We start from the raw sequence: 23,471 nt of genomic DNA, 5'->3' as shown, positions 1-23,471 counted from the left end.
ACAGGCTTATGCATGCATATGACTGAGCTGTAGATAAAATGTCAAATCAGTATTTGTTGTTCTTTATATATGATTGTATGATTGAAATGAGAATACCTAGGTAGCTAGGTTGTGGTGGGGTTTTGTTTTGTTGGTTTTTTTTTTTTTTTAAGGAGGGGAAGGATAGAAATTTGCTCTGGTGACTGAAATTCAAATCTGTTTGTTCTTATTCATAAACTTGAACCTAGAAATGAGATCTCACATAGCACAGAAGAGCAGCCTAAGGAACAGGAACAGGAGTCAGTCCCTTTTTTTCGTGATTGTGTTCTTACCTCCTCCTGAAACATGAAATAAGGGTAAAATCTTTCCAAATTTATGTGGTTTGTGGAGAAGGAGAAGACATGTTACTGAGGTGTTTTAATTCTTAGCCAGTCCCACACTGTGTATCAATGGAAATTTTTCAAAAGTTAGATTTCCTTAAGTTTCTTTTAACTTTACATGGGAACTGATGTCTCCATGAAACATCACAGCTTTCATAAGTATTTCTGTTGATACAGTTAAATGAATTCTGACACAGTGTTTATATTTTCATTCTCTATGGAAACAATAGTCTGAAAATACATGTGAGAAAGAAAGAAACATGTGTGCCATATCCCTAAAGAAGTGGGAGACCCCAACAAACTAAACATTGGCCTTTCCAATTGTTTTTCCCCTGGAAGAGGGTAACACTTTCTCTGTGCTATCTATACTTTGTGTGCACCATTTGCTTGACACCCATTAGTGGAAGGTTCCTGACTGATTCATTGTGCCTCTGTTTTCTGCTACACAAAGTAGGGGATCTTCAGGCAGGCATCAATATAAAAATGTTGACAACAACTGGGGCTGCCAGAAACTTGCTTTTGGCTGGTGGAATCAGAGAATGGTTTGGGTTGGAAGGGACCTTTAAAGGTCACCTAATCCAACCCCTGCTGCCATCAGCAGGAACATCTTCAACTAGATCAGGTTGTTCAGAGCCACATCCAACCTCACCCTGATTGTTTCTGGGCAACCTCTTTCAGAGTTTCACCAACCTCATAATAAAAAAATTATTCCTTATATCTAATCTTTTAATTTGAAACTCTTGTCCTGTCACAAGAGGCCCTGCTAAGAAATCTGTGCCCAGGGAAGGGACAGACTCTGGTGTGGTCAAGGAGGAAACAAGGCATCAGGAGAAAGGACACAGACACCAGCAGAAACTGATCATTGTTTCTTTCTCACTTTCTTTGTAGCAGTTCCATTACCCAGGCACTTTCTGATTCCTAAATTGCCTTCCATGGCAATTCAGGAATTAAAATTAAACAATTAAACCAAATTGAAATTGTTTTCCAAGCTATGGAAGCTTATTTTAACTTCACCTTCCAACCTCTCCTCTCTGTTCACTCAGTAGATCCCAAGGTAATAGAGAAACACTGGAACAACCCCTGCAGGGTATTTGGGAGAGAAAACACTGAAAGCAGAGCTGGCTGCCTGTAAAAGTCTATCTCAGTGATCACAGCAAACACTGACAAAAGTCCCTAACAAGAAAGCAGAAAGTAATTAAAACAAAAAAGTGAATAGTTAGAATAACGAAGGACTGGAGATGCTGAGCACAGTTATGGGACCTACTGGAATAGTTTGTGTATAAATTCTGGGCTGCCAGTGATGGTGAACAGGACCTGCTGCAAAGGGTCAAACTTGCTGTTATCCTTGAAGCAGTTGTGGTGCTTAGGGATCTGGTTTAATGGTGGACCTGCTAGTGCTGGGTTAATGGTTGGACTCCAGGATCTTGGAGGTCTTTTCCAACCTTAATGATTTTGTGGTTCTGAGTAGGGAGAGGATGGCTCTGAGTTGCTGTAGCAGCTCAAAGGGGAAATGCTGTGCTGCAGATATGTTCCTGGACCTGTGACTCACACCCATGGTCCATAAATCCCATCTGCAGGGCCCTGCCTGGTACCTGCCTTGTGACATTTGCTGAGCAGGTGTCCTTGACTGATGGTGCCCTGCTATGCTGCTGGGAGGAGCAAGAATAATGATGGCTGCTTGATTGCTTGATTACTTGCTTCCCCAAATTTCTGTGCAGCCAAAATTGGAATCCACAAACTCTGCCGGCTTGTAGAAGACCACTTAATAAGCAGTGACTTACTTGCTCCTCATTGACTCCCACCTCTAGTGGGGAGATAGAAAATAAATGATGTGGTTTGGCGTTCTGTGGTTCTCTGTGCCTGTGCCCCAGCAATCACCTACATATTTCAGATACCTGTTGGTGGTCCCAGCTTGCTCCATCTGGCTGTATTCCAGCACAAGAGGCGGCTTGTGTCCCTTTCTTGCACTCCCTGGGTGATCTGAAGGGCAGAGACTCACCTGTGGTCCCCGAAACCTTTTGAACTAATTTACAGGTTGATCTCACATTGGGAAGTGTGGTTATCATCTCTTGAGAGGACTGGACAGACAACAAACATTGCTGAAACACAGGGGGAGCAGGTTGCCAAGGAATCTCTTTGGGGGATTCTTGCAAATTGTCTCTAAATGAAAGCCAACAAGCAAGATACCTGCTTATACATGGACATTATCTCTGTAAACCTGGGCAGCAGAACAGGGGAGAAAATAAAGTTTCTGCAAGCAAAAAGAGTTAATATCTTTAGGTACTATGACAAAGTTTTTTTAGCTAAGTAAACAAGATTATTCCTAGAAATAAAAAATCCCATAGCCATGTTGATGAACTCAGGTCTCCAGAGACATGTCTAAGGCACTGCTATTGTATTGCTTTCCTTGACAAGGACTTTTTTAGACAGCTGGATGGCACATGCATTTTTCTGGGTTTACCCACTTCTATCTGTTAGAGCTTCCTTAAGGAATACGAGTTATAAAGTCTGGCTGTGCTTTATCTTGCTGTTTCAAGGTTGTCTTGATGGGCTTTTTCTTGCTGGCAGTTGCTGAATGGCACTTTGTGTTTCTCAGAAGTTTCCTAAAAATCATATCAGAATATTAGAGACATACTAAACTTGAATCAGAAAATGGAATATAAGAGTTATTTCAGCCATTCAGTCCCATCTCATCTTTTAAATAGCTTTGTTCTCTGCACTAGAGAATTGCAAAAGTTATCTATGGAGCAGTGTGACTTTCTCTGCTTCTTTGCTCACTTATTTACTTTGCCAAGTAAATTTCGGCCTTATATAAAAGCCACTGCATGGTCTAATTCCTGTCTTAGGAAAAGGAAGAGAAAAATGTTTCTAATAGGTATAATTCATTAAATTAGGTAGTGATGTACTGAACAAAATTATATGAAGAAAAACAATTTAGATTCTTTTTGAAAGAAAGTCTGTCTGTTTGGGTTCAGTCTCAGTAAAACTTGATTTTTTAGTGTGTTACAGGCCAAATTCCTCCCTGATACTGGAGTTGAGGAAATTTGGCCCACTAGCTGACTAACTTTGAACTTGACCTGTGTGTCAAAGCTACTAATTCTTCGGGGATGGGAGCTGTTTAAATGGCACTGCAAGCATTGAAAGCTATAACCCAATGTGGTTTTTTTCCCTAATAACATGCACCTGCATAATAAATCAGACATAGGGATTTTATGTACTAAAAAGAACTTGGAGCTGAATAATAATAAAATTGAGATGATATGTTTCATTGCCCCAAAGCAAAAATGTCTTTCAGTTGACTGATCAGAAAGGCAAACAAACCAAATAATTTATGGCATTTTTCCTTAATGAAAAGCAAGTCAAGGATCAAACATATCATTTATGAATCCAAAAAAAGAGTGAGTATTCATTGCCTTCAGTTGCTTTGCCTTTCTTCTTCAAAACAAAAGAATTTGCTTCCTTTGGGATTTTTATTCTTAAAAAGTACAAATAGCTCCTCAAAGTCCACCCAGAATCACAGTGACTGTAGAAAGATGAGCCTGAGTTCAATTCAGATAGCCACAGTTCTCCTTTCAGGTAAAAATATTTATACCATTCTGAAGTAAGTCAAAGAAAATGAGATCAGAGCATAAATAAAGCAACTAGGTTGGCTTTCTTGTGCCTGTTAGTATTATTCTTTTTGGTTGAGGAAGTGGGAAGGTCATATCTGCCTGTTGGAAAGCATCCTGGCAGAGCATAAAGAAATGAAGTGATGAAAAATTGTCCATTCTTTCCTTTTCTCATTAGTTAGCTTGTAATCGCCATTTTGTAAGCAAACAACTTCTGCAAACTAGCTGTGTTCCCAATGATTAGGGTGCATAAGGGAAATAATGGGAGCAAAAGATGCTCTTCCTCTTCTCCAAACAACTTATTTCAGTGAATGCACACTTATTGGCATGCCATAGCACACCCAAAATACTTTGATTTAGGGGTGAAGAACAGCTAAAGTACAAAAAGCTTCCATGGTTTTGATGTAGCATGCACTGAAAAGCTGTCCAAGTTTGGTTTCAAAGTGTCTGAGTGTCATTTCTTAACAGGTTTAGAAGCCAGGATTGGGAAGCTTTGTCCCTCCTGCCTTGTTTTGCTCCTGAGAATTTGCACTTTTGGAGATTCAAGCCTAGCTGGTCCTGTTCTGAAGTAGGAGTTGTTTGAAGTGATGTGATATCCTAAGTGCACTGTAATTCAAACCATACCGTCCCTGTACTGAGTGGGAAAAGATTTCCCTAGGAGGGGCAATTCGGCAAAGCAGAATATGTTGGGTGTCTTCTGTCTACCTATGACACTCAAAATGCCACTCCTTACTGGGTGCCTGTCTGTAAGTGGGAATTTTTGACACTGGCTGTGCTGTGGGCTTTGGGGAGGGGTTACTGCCTCTTGAACTAGGGGGGTTTCAAAGGAGCAGCACCATAAATGGCTCCATAGAGAAAGCGGGAGGAATGGACAGAGTGGCTCTTATGGGATGGACAGAGCAGCTTTAATGTGCTAATGAGGGGAAGGCCAGATGCCAGCAGCGATCAGAAGGGCTCTTTGTGGCTCTGTCTCTTTGGAGATGGCTGGAGTCTCTGTCCTTATCGGGGTTGTTTCTGCAGGCAGAGGGAAACACTGGGGCTATTAGTGAGGTATTCCCTTCCTTTAAGTCAGCAGATAGCCTGACAGATTAGCACTTGAATACTGATTAGGGCTAATTACCAGGAAAGCTGAGGAAAAAGAAGTTGCTGAAGAAGCTTGACATTAAAAACTACAAAAATTAGCCTCCAAGCCCAACAACAACAGAGGTCTCATGCTCAAAGGCTTGTGAGCAGAGCTCAAACTGAGCTGAAATCACCTGTTGCAAGAACAGCTGTATGGGGACTCATAAATTGCTATGACTGTAAAGTGTGTAAGTATTGGTAGTTCTGAGATTCATGTTGTGAACTGCCTACTTTACCTGTCTGTGCTTATTTATGTCTGTCATCCATCTAGCTGAGATTTTTACTGAAAACTTCAAGTTTTGAAGTTCGTCTTTCAGCTTTCTCCGACTTGGTTCCTCTAGTGATTTAAGAAAACATTTCTTCAATACATCTTCACTCTAGGTCATTTTTCTCGGAGACACCAAACGAGTGAGGAAGCAGGTTTGACTCCCATGCACCACCTTCTCCTCAGTGCAGGGGGGAGCATCCCCACAGCCTGGCTGTGCTGGGTGAGCACACCCATACAGCAGCACAGTGCCCTAGATCTGCAGGGAGTGTGCCGGCTTTTTGGGAAGTGCCATGGCACACGGGGATGACCAAATAATATCCTAGAGGAGGTGGGTGACCCTTGTTCTCACCAGAATGGTCTATCCACAAGTGATGCCATGCAGGCTCCACAGTAAAAAAATAGGGATGCTTATTAAGCCAGTCTTCTATTTATAGCTGATACAGTAACTTCAGTCCATAATTTCAGATTCCCTTTGGTGTGGTGGTCACCTTTGCTTCCTTACACTGCCTTTCCCCATGTAATATGAGAGGTCTCACTCCACTTTCAGATGGGTCTGACCTGTAGGAACTGTGGCGACCTATAGGAACTTTGGAGCTGGATGGTGAATCTTCTCTTTTGCTGCAACTTTTTTTTCCTAACAGAAAACATAGACAAGTCAAATCCTCAAGAAGGATTGGTCTTTCTTGAGACTTCTTGAGACTGTTTTTAGTAAGGTTTCTTATGTCCACACTAGATTTTTTTGGTTGGAGAGCAAGTAAGACTTCATGGTAATCTGGTGGTGGGAGTGCTTATGTAGGAGACCATGATTAACTCTGCTTTGCTGCATCCCTGAAGGCAGCTGTGAGTACTGTGAGGTTCCCTAGGGATGAAGAACCTCAAAAGGTCATGGATTTGTCTTGATGCAAAAACATGAGAAATTTTGAAAATTGAAAGTTTACAACTAGAAGATGCTTTCCCCCCCATCCTCCCCAGCTCATCTTCCAAGGCATTTCAGGCTTCAAGGTGCTCATTTACAAAAGCACGCCATGCTTGAAACAGATTGCTGCATCTCTAATACAGATAAATGAAGTAATTTATGTCCAATAACAAGACCATAACCCTAGTGTTAATTTCAACCTGTAAGCCAGTATTAGCTGATAATGGAATGAAAACAAAATTTGAAACATCTTTAGTGATGTCCATTAGTTTACTTAGTCCTCTTTGGCGTTCATTTGTCAAAGGAGCTGTTGTGTGTGTGTCCAGAAGTATGTAATTCGGCTGCACTGATTTTAAAAGGATGCTGTCTTCTGGGCCATATTTATTCTTGTTAGTTTTCTCGTCTGGCGAGTGTTTTTTGATGGGAGTTGGCTTTTCCTTCTTTCCATTTGGTAGAAATGGAATATGAGTTAAGAGGGGTATAAGTCTTTCCCCCTCTTTAGTGAGATAGAGAAGAAGCCGTTGACATTGCAGGAGGTAGATGCCAGGGTTTGTTCCTGCTCTGATACCTCTTTATCAACTCTTCAAAGCAGAAGAGAGCTCCACAGCTCCACTCCTGGATCTCTCCAGCCTAATGACTAAAATTCTGGTCCTTAATGTAGCCTTGAGGTGGCTGTCTCAGAGCTTTTCAGGGGAAGGGGGAGTTTGAGGGAGCTGGGCTGGGCTGAATAGGAGTGGTGGCTGCAAGGTAGAAGAGGGGGGAATTCTCTCTCCTTTTTGTTGAAGAGAGGAGGTAGATGTCTAACTCTTCAAGAGGAGGCCTGAAGTGAGTCACTGAAAGGTAGGGGGCAAATGCTCCAAGGAAGGATAAGGCATAAGCTGTACCCTGTACGATGCTTTCTGATTTTTAGCAAGATTTCAGTCTTTATCTACCCAGGTGCCTCTGTGGCTTTCCCAGGGTGAAATATTATTCTGCATGGATCTTTTGGGGTTTTTTTTTTTGCCCTATGATGGTGAGACAAATGCTAGAAAATACTTATTAAAATTAAATTAATTACCTTGTGATTATTTTAAGTCCTGGTATTTTATGGAGTTTAAACAGCTTGGTATTTCTGGTGGCCTCTGCCATCTGATCTGGGCCATTTGCCTTCTGAAATCTCTTCTTACTTGAAGCTGAGTGCTGTAATGAAACTATGGGTTTCTTTCCTGCTGCTGCTGCTACAGACATGAAATGCTTTTGAATATGTTTTCTTCAACTCCCTCCTGCCAGTATATTGAGGTCTGTAGGGATTGTCCTGGGTAGATTGAAAGTGAGAAAGGACAGAAAATGGCAAGTAGGATGGGTAGAGTTGAGCAGTGAGCTGGAAAATATTTTAATGGGTATGTGATTTGATACTTGAAGGAAGTAAAACTTTAATGTTGTGGATATAATTTTCATCAGGCTGGGTATGAGGATTAAGTACCCTTAGACAGAAAAAAGTTTTCAAGCTTCATCCCATATAGTGGGGAAAAAGCCATCACCCAAATATAATTAATGATCAACTGAAATGTCTCCTTGTCCTGGTTTGGGACAAATCTGGAAGGGAACTTCCAAAGGGATGATTTCCTAAAGGGCAAAATTCAGCAGCCCTTCCCCCCAGTTGTTCGGGAGAAAAGTTGAAAAAGCTTTATTTAACAAGCAAAGTATTCAGAAGCATAAAAAATGAATAATATTAAACAATAAAACCTCTCGCTGTTCTGAAGAGATGGCAAATTCAGAAAGTCCTTCTGTAGGTCAGAGAGGGTCCTCTGTGGGTGTTTCTTGGCTCACTGAGTGTCTCTCAGTCCCTCTGGTGCTGGAATGCAGTGCCCTGGGCCCTGGACACCGGTGTGAGCTCCTAATGTGTTTTCTGGGTTTCTCATCCAGAGCAGGTTTGAACAGTTCCAGGAAAAGAAAAAGCCACAGCCCAGGGAACTTTTCTGCCTCAGCTAGCTAAAAAAAAATAACTAAAATGGCAAAGGAGAGCTCTCTCCTGCTGTCTGTCCATGCTGCAGACAAGAGTCTGTGAGAAGGAAAGCTGAAGCTCTTATCTCTGTGTTTTTGAAAACACCATGAAAAAATTCCACCTCTTCTCCTTCTCCCCCACTTTGCTCTCAGATCTAGTTTTAAAGGCACATAACTAATTTCTGGGCTAAACAGACGAATGAGGATACAATTCAGCATCAAAAAATCACCCCAGGACACTCCTTTTCCTGCACAACCTATCAGACATGCACAGGTAACTTCCAGTCAGATTTTGATACCTGACCTCTGCTGTCAGGTGCCTGATGTGCTGAGTGGGACACTGTAGAAAAAGGACTTTCAGCATTGGCAGAGGTGCTGTCCAGCTTGTGCCAGGGCAGACAGCACCTGTGGGTAGCCCTGGAGACCTTGTTCCATTGCTGCCTCTTCACATTCTTCTGCCAAAGCTGCTTTTTGCTTGTGCTCACCAGCAATTTTTGACAGTATACTTAAGGGGTTTATTTTTGGGTCCATTCTGGTGGGGGAGTCATGTCTTCAATAATATTCAGTGGATTCCAGAACATTTGGAGGATTTAACATAGAAGCACAGGGGCAAGGTGGTGTGATGGTTGTCATTCACGGATGAAGGCACCTCTTACTGGAACTGAAAAGGAAAATTCCAAGTTTTCTGTCATTTAAACATAATGGTGACAACAGAACAACTGTGCAGTAGCAGAAATGCACTCCAGGACTGAGACAGAGTGGTCAAGGTAAGATGCAGTGCCATGATGGTGATTGAAGGGTTGCCAGAAATGAAATAGTTACATTGGATTTGTGTTAACCACAGAGTTGGTCCTGCTCTAGAGAGGTTACTTGAGTTTAAGACACCAAGTAATTCCCTAGTAATTCACTTGAAAAATTCTGTCTGTGACTGTGTGTTAGCACGTAATATCTTTTAGTTACCTAAAATCAACTTCCCATTATAAATAAATAAATTCTAGGTAATTCTAACTTGTAGAAGAATTTCTGTTAAATTTGATGTCTGAAATTGTCCATAAGTATTGATTTGGTATGCATTACTGTGTTAATGGAACTTATTATTACTCAGCCAGATTAATTTATTAGATTTATCCCTACATTACAACCTATAGATGTATTGAGACATGAGCCCACAGAATCAATACCAATTTCTTTCCTCATTTATGAATGTTCTTACTAACATCCAAAACAGTGTTACACTCAAGAGTATTTAGCTGCCATTTATTGTGAAGCATTACACTCCAACAATTTTGTCTTTTTCCTTTGCCTTTAATGATTATTTTTTCCATTTATCTGGGCACTTGTTTGAACAAAATGCCAAGCATAAAGCTTCAAGTGAGTCATGATCATACTCAATCATTGAGTCTAGCCGTAACTTAGGTGTGCAAAATCAGGGCTGTGAGACCAGACCTAATCTTTGAGATGCATTTTGGCTGCTGTTCCATGTGGCAGGCCCAAAGAGGGAGAGGGAACAAAGGTACAAATGTAACTTCTCCTAAGCTGCCTGCCAAATGTGCTGTATTTGCATGTTTCCCTTTGAGCAGCGGCCATGCATGCATTTATCTCTCAGAAGCAGCAGTGTTTGGCTGAGGAGCAGTTGCAAAGAACAGCTGAAATGGGCAACTGATGTGGAGCTCATTCACTTGCTCCCAGAGCTTGAGCTGTGGAAAGCTCATGGTGGGAAGTAAAAGAAGTGGGGTCCAGAAGAAATATGGGGTAAGAAAGCTGTTTGATCACTTCTGCCCCTGCTGCAATTCAAGACTGGTAGACAGCACTGATGGCAGGGAGAGACAAGTCTTCAGACAGTCCTAACACTAGCATTTCTATTCCCATCACAGCTCCAGTGGTGCTTGGGGATAATGTCCGTCCTTCCTCTGGATGGACCAGAAATGTTCTGTAACTCTCAGGAAGAGAATTGCAGAGACTGTTTGGTCTCAGCCCAGCCTTTAAATGCAATTCTAAGCAGCTCACCAGACATTTAGGCAGAGAAATCTCCAGCAGCTGCATATACAACACAGAGATAATGTTTGATCTGTGAGGTGAAACTCTGTAAAACTCACTCTTCTCCAGACAGTCTTTCTTTCTTATTTTCCAGTTAAAGTTGCTGGATTCACTGAGTATGCCTCTTATCTGACCAATTTTTGGTTTGTATTTAACTGTTGCTGCTGTAGCTGCTGCTTGTGCACCACTGCAGTTACTGGGCATTAAAAGCTCAAGTCTGATAAACAAAACACAGCATGCACAAAAGGATCAGCCAGGTGATAAAGGAGGAAAAAAATCACCCCAAAAATATCATATAAGTAGGCATCAGAGTCAAAAAAGTGGTGAGTTGCTCCATGAATACTGTCTGCCTGACCCAGCTGTGGGTTTTGGGACCAAAGCCAGAGCAGAATGATTTGTGTCATCCTGACTAAAAGCTAAGACTAAGCAAGACTAAAAGCTACAGGACAGCTGGTGGACAAAATGCAGCTTTACCAACGTGTGCAGTGCAGGACAGGGAGGGGTAGGCTTTGTTTTCAGGAGAAGCTGTACTGCAGCAGCAGATGAGGGGAAATACTGTGTTGTAAGGTCTTGGAGAGAAGTTACATACAGTAGCTTCTGATTTACAGTCTAGAATAGGACACCAATTGGTTTTTTTGGCCCTGGGTGAATCTCTCAACCTCGCTGGGTCTGGTTCAGCACCTGTAAAATGGGGACTTAAACTTAACTACCTGGAAGAGTTGTTGATTAGTTAATGCTTATGAAATGCTACACAGTGCTATAAAACAGAGCATAGTACTCAGAAACATCTGGTTTGCAGTTACTATAGTGCTTCTCTGAAACTTTATGGGCAAACTTTGCCAAGAAGCAAAATGATTAATGTGTGCAATACACGTAGGCATTGGGAGATGAGGAACAGATGGCCTTTCCAAAGCATCTAAGTGACCTCAGGTACATTCTCTCAAAATACAAGAGCACCTGAAGTGTCCTGGGACTGAAAGCAGTGTCAGGTGAATTTGGGGCTGCAGAATGAGGCTCTGGCAGGTGGCAGAAGAGTTCTTTGCTCCACTCCTATCTTCTTGTTCTTATTCTTGACCCTGCCCAGCTTCTTCTCCCATTTGTTTTTCTGATGGAACTGTTTGCACGGTACCATTGAAAAACAGGTTGGTGGTTTGATTCAGATAGGAAAAAAAATGGGATAAAAATGGGGAAAAGTTTCTGCCATTGTTGGTTTGTGTTTCCAGTGTAGTTTTTTATCATGTGGCTACACACACACAGATTCTGAGGCTGGTACATAGTGGAGTCTGGGGCAGTTGGAATTCTCCTGACACTGGAGGTGGTCCCACAAGCCATGTTACCCAGACACAAAGGGTGTTGCCACCACAGAGCTTAGAAAGTGTGCTAGTGAGCTAACCCTTTTTCCTGCCTCCAAAGACAAGTTACACTGCTTTCCTTGGAGATGTGTATGGCAGCAGAGAGCAACCATTTGGTGAAGAGCTGAAGCTCATCATGTTGTGTGTGAAACTCTGCTAACAAAAGGGACAAAGCTAAGAATGTGCTAGAGACTGGCTTGTAATAATTTCTGAGACTTGCATCTTGACTATTATTTGAGATACTTACAATGTGAATATGTGCACTATATGAATAATGCACATGCATACATATTGATTTGGTTTAATAGGAGACTTAAAAAAAATAGAAGCAGTGGTGGAGGGAAGAAACCATTTCCAAATCCATCACTCCTTCATTGATACCTAGAAATTATTAAGAGAAGGTCATAAGTTACCTCATGTGAAGGTTCAACTTCTCAGTCCTTTTACACAGCTAGGTAGGATGAACATGAGCTAAGGCTGAGGAATGAGTTTGCTCATAACAGAATATCATGAGCTGCCAAAGGAGGTTGCACTTCTGTCTCTTCCTTGTCCTGGCCAAATTACTCCTTCTGCTTTTGCTAAGTCACGTCTGGTTTTTGTCACAGGCAGATCACTAAAATCACAGATGGGTTTTTGGCTAACTTTTGATTAAACTAGTGCCTGGACTGATGATGGAAGGAAAGAAGCTGTGAGCAGGGAGGAGCAAGGGCAGAGGAGGTGAGGAAAAGAGGGATGGGAAGTAAAAGAAACTAGAAAGAAGGAAAGGAAAGTATACCTTTCTATGACCTCAAGCTTTTTATTTGGCTCATCTGTATTGTAATATCATGCCTGAGCTAACTACTTACTGCCAAAATCCTCAGCTTCCTCCTGCCTTCTTGTTGCAAACCTTAGTGTGATGTTCCTGATGAAATGAACACATGTGAGACCTGTTGGCTATTGACAGCTGGTAAACAATCAGCTGTAGCCAATTCCTCCCTCAGGTAGGGGGGAAGAGGTGTGAGTATACGCAGAGAGGAAAAAGAAGGTTGCCAGAGATCAGGTAGTGTGATTCTGAATGGGGTGGTGGAAAAATGTGTGCTGTTAGATGTGTAAGTACTTGCTGTTGGAGGTGATGGTAGAGGTGTGATGCAGCCCAAGTCTTTTTTGTTACAGGTTAAATTTATTTGTTTTTAGGCAAGGCTGAGTTCAGTGAGGATAAGCATTTGTGAAAAGCCTTACTGTAAGTGTGCTCTGTGTTTCCCTGTTGATAGAAAATGGAAGGGGAGCCTTATCCACAAAATAGGTTCTTTTTCACAGTAAATAAAAGAGCAGGTACATGTTCAGCAGGTCATCATTATATCTGGTGTGCAGCAGTGCTCCTGTGTGCTTTGTGACTCACTTCTGCCTTCCTGCCAAGGTGTGCAGTGACTTCTTTGCTGTGGCTGACTAGAAAAATAGCCCAATCAGCAGTGGCCAAAATTGGTGGCCACTGAACTGGATTGTCTCCCTTTCCATGATGGCATGTGATGCATGATAGCATTCTGCTATAGTGTGAATTGCTGTTTTTATTTGGCTGATGTGATCTTGGAGGCTTATTGCCATTCCCTGACCTCTTTCTTCCTGGAGCCAGCAGCCATGCACAAGCTTTCCCAAAACTGCCTCTGATCTGCAATCCTGTAACTTCAGTTACCAAAATAATTCTTTAAGAGCAAGGTATCCACCAACTTGGCCACCTGGGGAATGGTCACAATATTGTACTGACATAGATAGTTTTCTGGAAGCATTTCTCTGTTAGTCCTGCTTCCCAAATTGATCCAGTGTCCTCCTAGCTGTTGTATTTTCACTTGCAATACTGTTGTATAGTGTTCCAAAGTATCAGTTCACAACAACTTCTTCTCTCCTGCAGCAAGCAAAGCTTTTTTGTATTTAGAGCACCAAAAGCATAGGTAAGGAGGAAAAGGGAGTGATCATCTTCAGACTGGGAAGGTGTCTATTAGTAGGAGTACAGGCTCTGTCGATTTTTAAAGAAAACAAAATAACAACACATCACCCTTCTCACCCCTGGAAAAAAAAAAAACAAAACAAACCCCCAAAAAGCAAAACCATGCAAGAAATACCACCAAACCCAGCAACGTTGCTACAGGCCATTATACAGCCATTTGTGTTTTGATACCAAAATGAATGTGCAGGAAGCTAGGGAAGAAGCTTTCAGGTAAATTCTGCCAGTGTTTGAATCCCATTTGTTGGGAGTAGAGAAATGCAACACAACAAAAACTTACTTTGTCTGTCTGTGTTCAGATATGCTTCTGTGGCATAAAAATAAATTATCATGTAGGGAAGGACCTGCTTCTTGTTGTTTTGGGTCCCTGATGACCATGGCTCTGATCTTATGTAGGCAGAGATAGACAATGAACTAGCTTGCAGGTGTGCTGTGCTATAACCACATTGTCTGTTTTTAATAAACTCATTGATGGTGTTTTTCTGAAAGAGGGAAAGAAGATGAAAGACTTACGGTGGGAGTAAAGAAAATATGTTATCAATGCAGGAAAAAGTGGTGCGTCAGTTCTTAAGATGAATTCCTAGCTGGACCCCAAAGTACACGATAATCCCCAGTTTTGTTTCCTTTGCCTGTCCAACTGTCTCCTTTCCTCCTCCTCCCCCGACATGCAGCCTCCCTCCACAGCCACAGCAGCACCATGGTTTCCATATTTCCTGTGAAGGAAGGGGGAGTAAGGGGAGAGTCCCCCATGCCTGGTTAAGAGTGTCTATTATAGAGGATTAACTGTGCCCGAACAATGAAGCCCCTCGAGGAGCCCGGTACCCTTTTGAGATGCGTGTGTGGGTAAGAGGGCACACTGCTGTCCCTGTATCCCAGCCCAAGTGCGTGTGGTTCCATGCCCTGGTTGCTATGACAATTAATCGCGTCTTTTAAGGGCTGGTGCAGACTACAGATCCCTGTAAATTGCCTGAAAGACTAGTTAAAGCTGCTCCTCAGGCACCTTTATTTGCTTTTACCCTGAAAAATGGGATGGAGAGGTTTTCTGCTTCCTACTTGTAAAAAAAGCAAGAATAACTTGGTATATGCTTTTAGACTGGCTTTCACTTCCCTGAGCATGATGAAACATGAATTTTTTTCTGAAGAGCAACTGTAAAATAGACAGGGATGTGGTGCCTTCCAGCTCTGTGCATGTAATCTTCATGTGACCAGCAGATTGTGCGTGCCTGGGAAATGTAAGTAGTATAGTCTTCAAGAGGTGTGCATGCCCTCTTTTGTGTTTGTTTGTTTTTACTGGAAGGTTTGCACTAGGCAATTAATGTATATGTCTTGGGCTTTTCTTTGTACCTTAAAAAAGAGGAACAGGGAATTACTGTGGTGTCTCAACCTACTGCAAGACTGTGCTCTGTATTTGCCTGTTTGCCTAGGTAAGGGGAGAGAAATAGATGTTTCCCCTGTCATTAGTCCAGAAACCTGAACAGCAGTGAATGCAAATATTCTTAAAAGTCTTCCTGTAGGTTAAAGCCCTTTTCATTGGAAAGACAGTCCTAACTCCCTCAGTACATTATTAGAATGGTTGGAAAAATATGTCCAGAAGTTTGACAAGTTTATTTTCTTCCTTGAAGGCATTAAAGTCTCTGTTACCTTTAATATTCCTTCTCAGGGAAGAACAAAAAAAAAAACCCAAAATGAAGCCCCATGAAGGGAAACAAGTTTAAAGGGATAAGTTATCAAATGCACAATATTCTCTCTTAACCTTAAAACAAAAGGAAAGGTGCAATTCAGCACAGTCTCTCTTTTTTTAATGAATGTCACCTTGATACAAACACATTCATATACACAATATATATGTCTGAGGAAACTTACAACTGCTTTTACTGGAGACAGTGGGCAAGATGTTGGTATTGTTTGGTATGTCACATCAGAATCAAATGTGCTAAAATAGATTAGGTAACTTTGATTATCGGAAATATTAATAGCTGTATACATTCAGTGCATGCTATGTATCCTAGTTTTGGGTGACTAATTTTGTCCCACTGGTCACAGAGACATGAATGTGCCATCTGCCATCATAGGTGTGTAATATTGGCTTGCTTTTCATTTGTAATTTCAGTACTTGAGGAGTATCAGGTACTACTGTTGATAATTAAGCCATGGCTGAAGAAATAGTTGTGTTCCATCTTGTATATGGCAAATATGTGCAATCGTTCAGAACTTTCAGGTCAAGCCAGAGAAGCAACTGAAATGGACCTAACCCCCAGTCTATGGCTCTGCAGCCATTACTTCTTTCTCTTATCAAAGAGTTTTAAACTGGAAGTGTGCAGGATTGCTGCTCAAGGCCTTCAGGCTAAGTTCTTGTTTATTCAGTTTGTATCCTCCAGGATCAGCTTTCCTGTGTGGAAGAACAAGAACCAGTTAAATAGCAGTACACTCCCTTCCTTCTTTTTCATGGTGGAAAACCTTTTCTCAAGACTACATTCTTCCTGGTCAGCAGAGGACTGTGAAAGGCCCCAAGGTGGTGTTTTTGAGGTAGTGCCTGTTCAACTTACTAATAGCCCTGGAGGTACTATTCAGAGAAAAAACCAGCATCCTCTGGCCTTCCCTTGCCATTGACAGTCAGAGCCCCATCTTGGCATCTGGAATTGGCTTGCTGGGGATGTGAGACAGAAAGGGTTTCAGTTCTGTCATATGTGTAGTGGCTCTGCATTGTGATGATCCAAAGTTGTGAACTTGGGTATGCCCACACCCATACTGCTGCCAGGACTATTAAACTATTAGCCTCTTGCTCCATTTTTCCCATGAAACTCAGTTCAAGCCAGTATCTTTTAATTTTATTCCAATACAATGTGTTTGTTTGGGTTTTTCCCCCTTTAATGCAATGTAATATTACAATGGGGTTCTTGCTTCAGGCAGCCCTGTGTATGTGAGCAGTGCTTGCCTTGAGTACATCATTGTGATTACAGGCTCTGCTGTTGTGCATCCTGTTCAGCCATCACTGTGTATCCTTACAGTATCCTTCAGAAGTCCTGAACCTTCTTTTCTTCTTCTTGCATCCACTGCAGTGCCAGGACTCCCCTTTGTCGGAAATGGTGGGCCGGGTTCTTGGGGCTTTTCTTGGGGCTTTTCTTGGGTGACATTCCTCTGGGTCCCAGTGGGACTGTACCTGGGGGCTGGGAGGAGATGCGGCCATGGCAGAAAGCTGAGAGTGCTCTCCAGCTGCAGGACCTTGAAACCCAGCAGAATGACAGACAGCTGTTTCTTTACCTCTGCTGGCAATGCAATAAGAAACTCACTCTTGTTTGATACCCCCTGAGTTCTCACTACTAAAACCCCTGGGTTCTCAACACTTTAGGGCCACTGGACATCTGACAGGAGCCACCATGGTGCATGGCAGGAGCTGCTGCTGCCACTTGTCACTGCTGCCAGCCATGGCCCTGCTCTGCTCCTGCAGGGTGGCTTTAGCAGCATTGTGCCAGCTCCATCTGCCCTGGGAAACAATTTTATTTTATCTTTGTCCTTTTAATTCTTTGTCTTTTGTGAAGCACTAGTTAGTTGTCCCTTTTCCCCTGCTCCCTGTGTGGCTGCTGTTCCCTTCACCTGCAGCTTCCCCTTCTTTCTTCTCCCCAGACTGACTGCCTCTTTTTCTTGCTCTTCTCTCAGAGGAAGATATTCTTAGGCAAGGGTCAGATGCTCAGGTCTCTTGGGGAAAGTACTTCAGGGTTCTGAGACAGAAATAGCTCAGTGGCTTTTGGTGCCTGCTGGGAGGAGTCACTAGCCTGTGATCTTTCCCTCAACTTCTTTGGGCTCTCATGGAGTTGTTTGGCCCTATTTAAATGTGTTGGCTTGAAGGGGCTCTGAGAAGCAGAAGTGAGCTGGGTCTGTTTTCCTGTGGCTTTAATCTGTTTAGAATGTCCTATAAAAGCAACGTGTCTAATTGAAATAAAAGCAAACTTACATTAAGATTTGATTTTTTGCAATGGAAACTGTCTGATGTGGCGACCATTGGATTGCAAATGATATCTGTGTGGCAGCAGCCTCACTTGTCATCACCTGCAGGGCTTTGCACTCCTGTTCTGGCTTGGTCTGCTCTGGGCTATGAATCTTCCAGCTGCAGAAAAAATCTGGTGAGGCACAGCATCTCCTCTTGTGGAAGAGCAGTTTTAGCATAGCAAGGGCATACATAAAATCAGCTATTTGTAGCTGGAAAGATTAATGCTGTAATGGGATAATTACAATGCAGAAGTATGAACAAAGAAAAAAAGCTTTAGTTTTAACCCATGTTCTGACATGCAGTCCCTGCCTTTTGAGCAAGGCATTTTCTAGGTTTGCTGCTGGTTTTCCCCCTGGGATGCAAACACTAGCCCTTCATCAGGAGATTTGGACTATTTAATGAAAAAAAAAAAACCAAAAAAGCAGGAAAGATATTTATAGATGCTTCTAATTTGTATTGTAAATACTGGCTGGCAAGGAGAGCAAGAGGCTAGAAAGGCCATGGCACAGATATGGAAGAGTCTCTTCTATCTCTCACTACAAGCTCAGAAAAACATGAAAGGGCAATGTAATTGGGATGCTGTTGAATTATGTATAATACTGGCATCAAGTTCTCTATCAGTTTAATTTTGGTAATGCTTTCTTTCTTGCCAACATAATAGTCTCTGTAAATAAGCTGCCTTCTTGTTTGCTGGCATGGCCTGATTATATACAATTATCCCTTGACTGCTATGACTTTTTAAATTAGTAGTGGGCTCAGCTGGGTAGGTATTCTCGGATTTAATCTGAAATATTCATTGCTTTAACTGACCACATAAATGCACATGGTTCCACCCCAAAACCGGGAAAAGCCATTCTGCTGACAGCTTCACTGCCTTCCTGCAGTTTTCTTGCCACTGGAATTGCTTGCCACAATGACCTCCATGGTTTTAAGTAGAAGGTACCCTCTCAACAGAAGTCAAATTGAGAGTATTCTATGAGCATTCTAGTATTCTAGAGCTTTTACATTTTAAAGTTGACTCGGTAACAGTGAAACAAACCTGGACAGAAGGTTTTTGTCTAGCCTCAGATCCAGATGTGTCTGCAAGAACATTTTTTTGCCTACTTTGCAACACATCCACATCCTCCTTAACTTGTGGAAACCTCTGTTCCATGCCTCAGCTCCACATTTCTGAGGCATTGTTATCTTTACTGCTTCAGAGATGGAACACAATTTTCTCCCTTGTCAGAGGGAAATAACCATCTACAAATGCAGTGGTCTGGCCGTGATATGATAGACTAACATGTGTATTCATAAGCCCAGATAAACTAGATTGGGGTTCAGACTTCAGGTTACAGAAATTTTCGGCAGACTGTTGTTTGAACAAAAAGACAGGAGTTGGCAAATTCATGTTAACTGCAGTTAATGAACCTGAAATTTTAGCTTTAAATATTTGAAAAAGGTTGTCTTCGGCATATAGGAAATAAAGATCATGTGGAGCAGGTTAGAAAAAACACGTGTTTGTAGTGAAACTTCCAGTGTTTGGCCCTACAGAGCTTGGAAAAATCAACACTTCCATCTTATGTGGTGTCTGAAGAAGGTAAAAAATCAGAATACAATTCCCAAGTGTCTTGGTTTCTGTGTGAGGTGGTGTGGCATACTCACAAAAACTAACTTCACCACAAAATTTGCCTGTTCACCCTGTGCTATAGCAATAAGTTTAACACAAGATTTATTAACTTCCTAAATAAAATATTACTTCTCCTTATTTTGAGTTGAATTTTGGTGGCTGATCTAGAATAAAAATTAGCCCCAAATGCATTGAAAGAGATTTGTACCCTCCAGTATGTCAAAGATTGATTTAGCCCCCCAAAGCTCCTTAGTTTTTAATTAACTTTTTTCCTTGCTCTCTTCACTAGAAGTTTTTGTGATATCATTTTTTCTGTGAAGCCCCATCTCTCTGTGCTCTTAGAAAAAAAGGTTATATTTATTTTCTGGTAGGGACACCGAAGGATGCGAAAGAACATGTACTAACTGACCTTATGTGCTACTTAGTTTTATTTTTAAGGGACAAAATCTGAAAGTCTTATTTCTTTCTGTGCTGTAGCAGAAGGCTTTTGGAGCATCTCAAAAAAGACAATTAGAACTAGCAGGATAGATACAAAAACTAGGCAGTAGAAAGCAGGATTCGATGGAGATGTCTATTTGTATGTGGACTAATCTTTCAGAAGAAGAGGTATCATCCAAACTAAATCACAGAAAGCCCTCCCAAACCCATTTGGAGGAAATAATTCTCTGCTGATGGGAGGAAGAGAGAGGTACAGATGATATAACACATCCCTTGTAGCTCTGATATCGATAGCTCTTTGTCAAAACTGACATTTTAGGGTTATTAAAGAGAGGGATGAAGGATCTGTATAAGAAGCATCAGGTCTAAATGTGGCTGTGGCGTGCCATTCTGTTTCCCTTGGCACAGGAGTGTGGGTTGTCACCCTGTGCATGGGCAGGCACCAGACCCTGCGCTGTGGGCTCTGGTTGTCCCCTGTCCTCGCCCTTCCCCTGGAGCAGTGATGGGGACTGGGGTGTCATCCCAGCCCAGGCTGGCCTCCCCTGCAGGGCCTTGCCGGGGAACAGAGCGGGGCTGCCCTGGGCGGTGCTGCTGGCTGGGAGAGAGCGCATGGCCACATCTGTCCCACATTTTTCATACATGGGAGCAAGGTTAGCTAACTATCTATCTCACCACCTAACCATTAGTCCACAAAGTGGGAACTTCCGACAGTCGCTGCTTCAAAGGTCAGTGTCAGTCAGTTTAAGCCTTATTCTCTTCAGTTACATCTTTCTGGTTTGTGTGTTAACCCCTTCTGTTGCATACAAAGAGACACTTATTTAAAATCTGACAGATTGAGGAGTACTGAAACACAGGTAATGTGCTGAGTACTGAACACATGCACCTTAAAATATTTCAATATTTTTAAACATAAAAATATGTTTATTTTTAACGGTTTATGTGAAAAACCCAATAACCCAATCGCTTGTTCTTAAAATTTTAAAAGTTTAATAAGAATAAAATGGTTATAAAAATAGCAATACAATTAGAGTAATAATAATTTGGACAACTTGGATTAGGATAATGTGAAACAACAGAAACAAAGAGTTACGGACGTCTGGGTACCTTTTTCTGGGCAGCATAAGCCTGGAAAAGGACCCATGTTAACAGAGGATTAACCCTTAAAAACAATAACCTGTTGCACATTCATACATCTCATACATGATGCATAAATTCCATTCAAACACAGGATTCTGTCTGATCATCATCAACTTCTTCCTCTTAATTCTGACGGTGTTGTCAAGCCTGAGCGAAGCGGGAAGAAGTTCGTTTCTTCTGGTAAGAGAGCAATAAATTCTTTTTCTCTGAAAGATTTAGGTGGCTGCGGGTCCTTTCTTTAAAAAAAAGTATCTTACCTAGCATAGTTTCTATTTTAACATTGTGTTATAACCCAAAACTATATTTAACACACCACTTAAGAAAATTAATACAGCATAACTTTCTAACACGAGACATATAACATTCATTTTAGTACTTGCGAAAAGCCAGCCCTACAGTACGCATTTTTCACAGCTCATTTCAAAAGGAGGGCGGCGCTGCAGCGCCCCCCTTTGAAGTGCCCCGGTGCCCTCCTTGGTGGCACCTGAGCGGCGCTGAAAGCCTCAATGGGCGCCCGGCAACGCGGGGAGCGGCGCCTGGAATGCGCTGGGTTCATTGAGAAATCCCCGCCTGAAAGAGCCGCGGTGGTGCCTTTGTGCAAGCGCATCCAGGCCGCCGCCAAACTCCGCCGCCCCGGCCCTTTGCCTCCCAGTCGAAGCCGCTGGGAAGTTGCCTCTTCGGATCACTTTTTGTGAAAAATGCGTGTTTTATGATTGGCTTTTCTTAAACATTAAAAGAAATATTATGTGTGTTATGTTAGAAAGTTATGCTGTATTAATTTTCTTAAGTAGTGTGTTAAATATAGTTTTAGGTTGTAACAAAATGTTAAAATAGAAACTATGCTAGGTAAGACCCTTTTTTTTTAAAGAAAGGACCTGCAGCGAGATAGCCACAGGACACTTAAATCTTGCAGAGAAAAAGAATTTATTGCCCTCTTATCAGAAGAAACTAACTTCTTCCTGCCTCACTCAGGCCTAAAGAGGCTGTTAGGATTCAGAGGAAGAAGTTGTCGATGACCAGACAGAATCCTGTGTTTGAATGGAATTTATGCATCATGTATGAGATGTATGAATATGCAACAGGATATTTTTTTAAGGGTTAATCATCTGTTAACGAGTGTCCTTTTTCGGGCTTATGTTGCCCAGAAAAGGTACCCGGATGTCCGTAACTCTTTGTTTCTATTGTCTCATATTGTCCTAATTCAAATTGTCCAAATTATTGTTCCTCTAATAATATTGCTATTTTTATGACCATTTTATTATCATTAAACTTTTAAGATTTTTAAAAACAAGGGATTGGCATTTTTCACACGTTTTAAATCACTTGTGTTAAAGTAATGTATATCACAAAACACTGCGTGAACTTGGGGGCCCTTGAGGAGTTTTCCATAGAGTTACAAGCATTGGGAAGCAGAAACATAGCAGAGACCTGCTGCATGAGGAAGTGAAACAGCATTTTGTGGCTGCTTTGAAAGATTAAAAAAGACCCCAGCAACCTACCAGACAAAAAGTAGTGTCTTGTTTGGGTTTTTTTTTTTACCCCCAAACACAAATGTGAAACAATGGTAATATCCTTGCAGCCAAACAACAAATGAACTGAGTATGAGGTATGTGTTTCTTTGCCACCAGCCTGTGAGCAAATATTGCATCTAGAACAAATGGGTGAAATTTGACTGAATTAGCAGAGAAGCACCGTCTTGAGATCTCACTTTCCCTACTCTAATTATTATTTCTTATGGAAGCCCCAGTTGTGCTCCAAGGCTGTGAATGAGTGGAATTTTTCTTCCAAAGCAGATAATCCAACTGCTTGGCTATGAATGGAGAATTGCATGTCTTTCAAATTACCACACCAACTCTCAACACACAACGATTTTCTGAGGTTTGCAAGTGGAACTCTTAAATTAGTTTGAGATTTAAATGGAATTTTAAATTTTATTCCTTTGAGCCTTTTCTGGCTGCTTCTTTTTCATGTGCTAAGCAGAAAAATAACACAGAGCTTGTATTATTTTTTTCCTTCCCTCTTTGTTCTTTCTTTTTTTCCCCCCACTGTTGTAGGGCCTGAATCCATGATGCTTTGACCTTCAGCCTCATGGTGCTGATGGATAGAGGACGCTTGGGAAGTTTTCCTTGTAGACATATTTCTGTTGTAGATATAGAACTGTTGTGTAGAGTATATGTCTTCCTGCTGGAAGAGAAGAGGAACACTTTAGTTCCCCAAAGGTTTGCCAAAGCAAAAAAAGATGGAGAAGAAATAAGTGTAAAGGAAAGTTCCATTTTTTTTTTTTTTGCTATCTCAATATGCCAGCTGTGGTGAAGCCATCAGTTTTAACATCTTTTCTTCTTGATGCAAATGTTGTGTTTTTCACCTAAGCAAGTTCAGCTACCTGAAGGAGACTTGTCACAATCAGGAACATGAGTTATTCCTGTAAGCTGGAAAGTGCTGACAGCTGAATAATTTTCATTGACAAATTGCCAGTGTGATTTTTTTTTTTGTTTGTTTTAAATTTATGTACTCTAAGCTCTGACTTTAGGTGCATTTTTAATAAACACGTGTGCCTTCCCCTCTTCTTTGTGGAAGAGTGAGAAGTGACCTTAGAAGTATTTTTTTCTTTTAAGACTTAAGTTAAATGGGATGCATTCCACTCCCAAATTAATAGGTTGCTCTTGTCTTTTGGGG

At 41.7% G+C, this 23,471-nt stretch overlaps 1 protein-coding gene across 2 annotated transcripts in view; it reads left to right on the top strand.

Moving 5' to 3' along the window:
- Positions 1-23,471, top strand: part of SLC35F1 (solute carrier family 35 member F1) — a 226,108-nt gene that overhangs the window by 2,036 nt on the left and 200,601 nt on the right. Inside the window, exon 1 of one of the 2 annotated variants that reach the window (XM_071438029.1) lies at positions 14,634-14,855. The exons of the other annotated variant lie outside the window; for it this stretch is intronic. Within the exon in view, the coding sequence (XP_071294130.1) occupies positions 14,854-14,855 (2 nt within the window). The 5' untranslated portion in view covers positions 14,634-14,853. Of the gene's footprint in view, positions 1-14,633; positions 14,856-23,471 lie in introns of those variants that run through there. 2 annotated transcript variants of the gene reach the window in all.

Source organism: Agelaius tricolor, unplaced genomic scaffold (assembly GCF_023055355.1).
Source record: "Agelaius tricolor isolate 1412-34295 unplaced genomic scaffold, bAgeTri1.0.p SCAF_1, whole genome shotgun sequence".
Classification (NCBI taxonomy): Eukaryota; Metazoa; Chordata; class Aves; order Passeriformes; family Icteridae; genus Agelaius; species Agelaius tricolor.
This window is presented reverse-complemented; position numbering and strand designations above follow the sequence as displayed.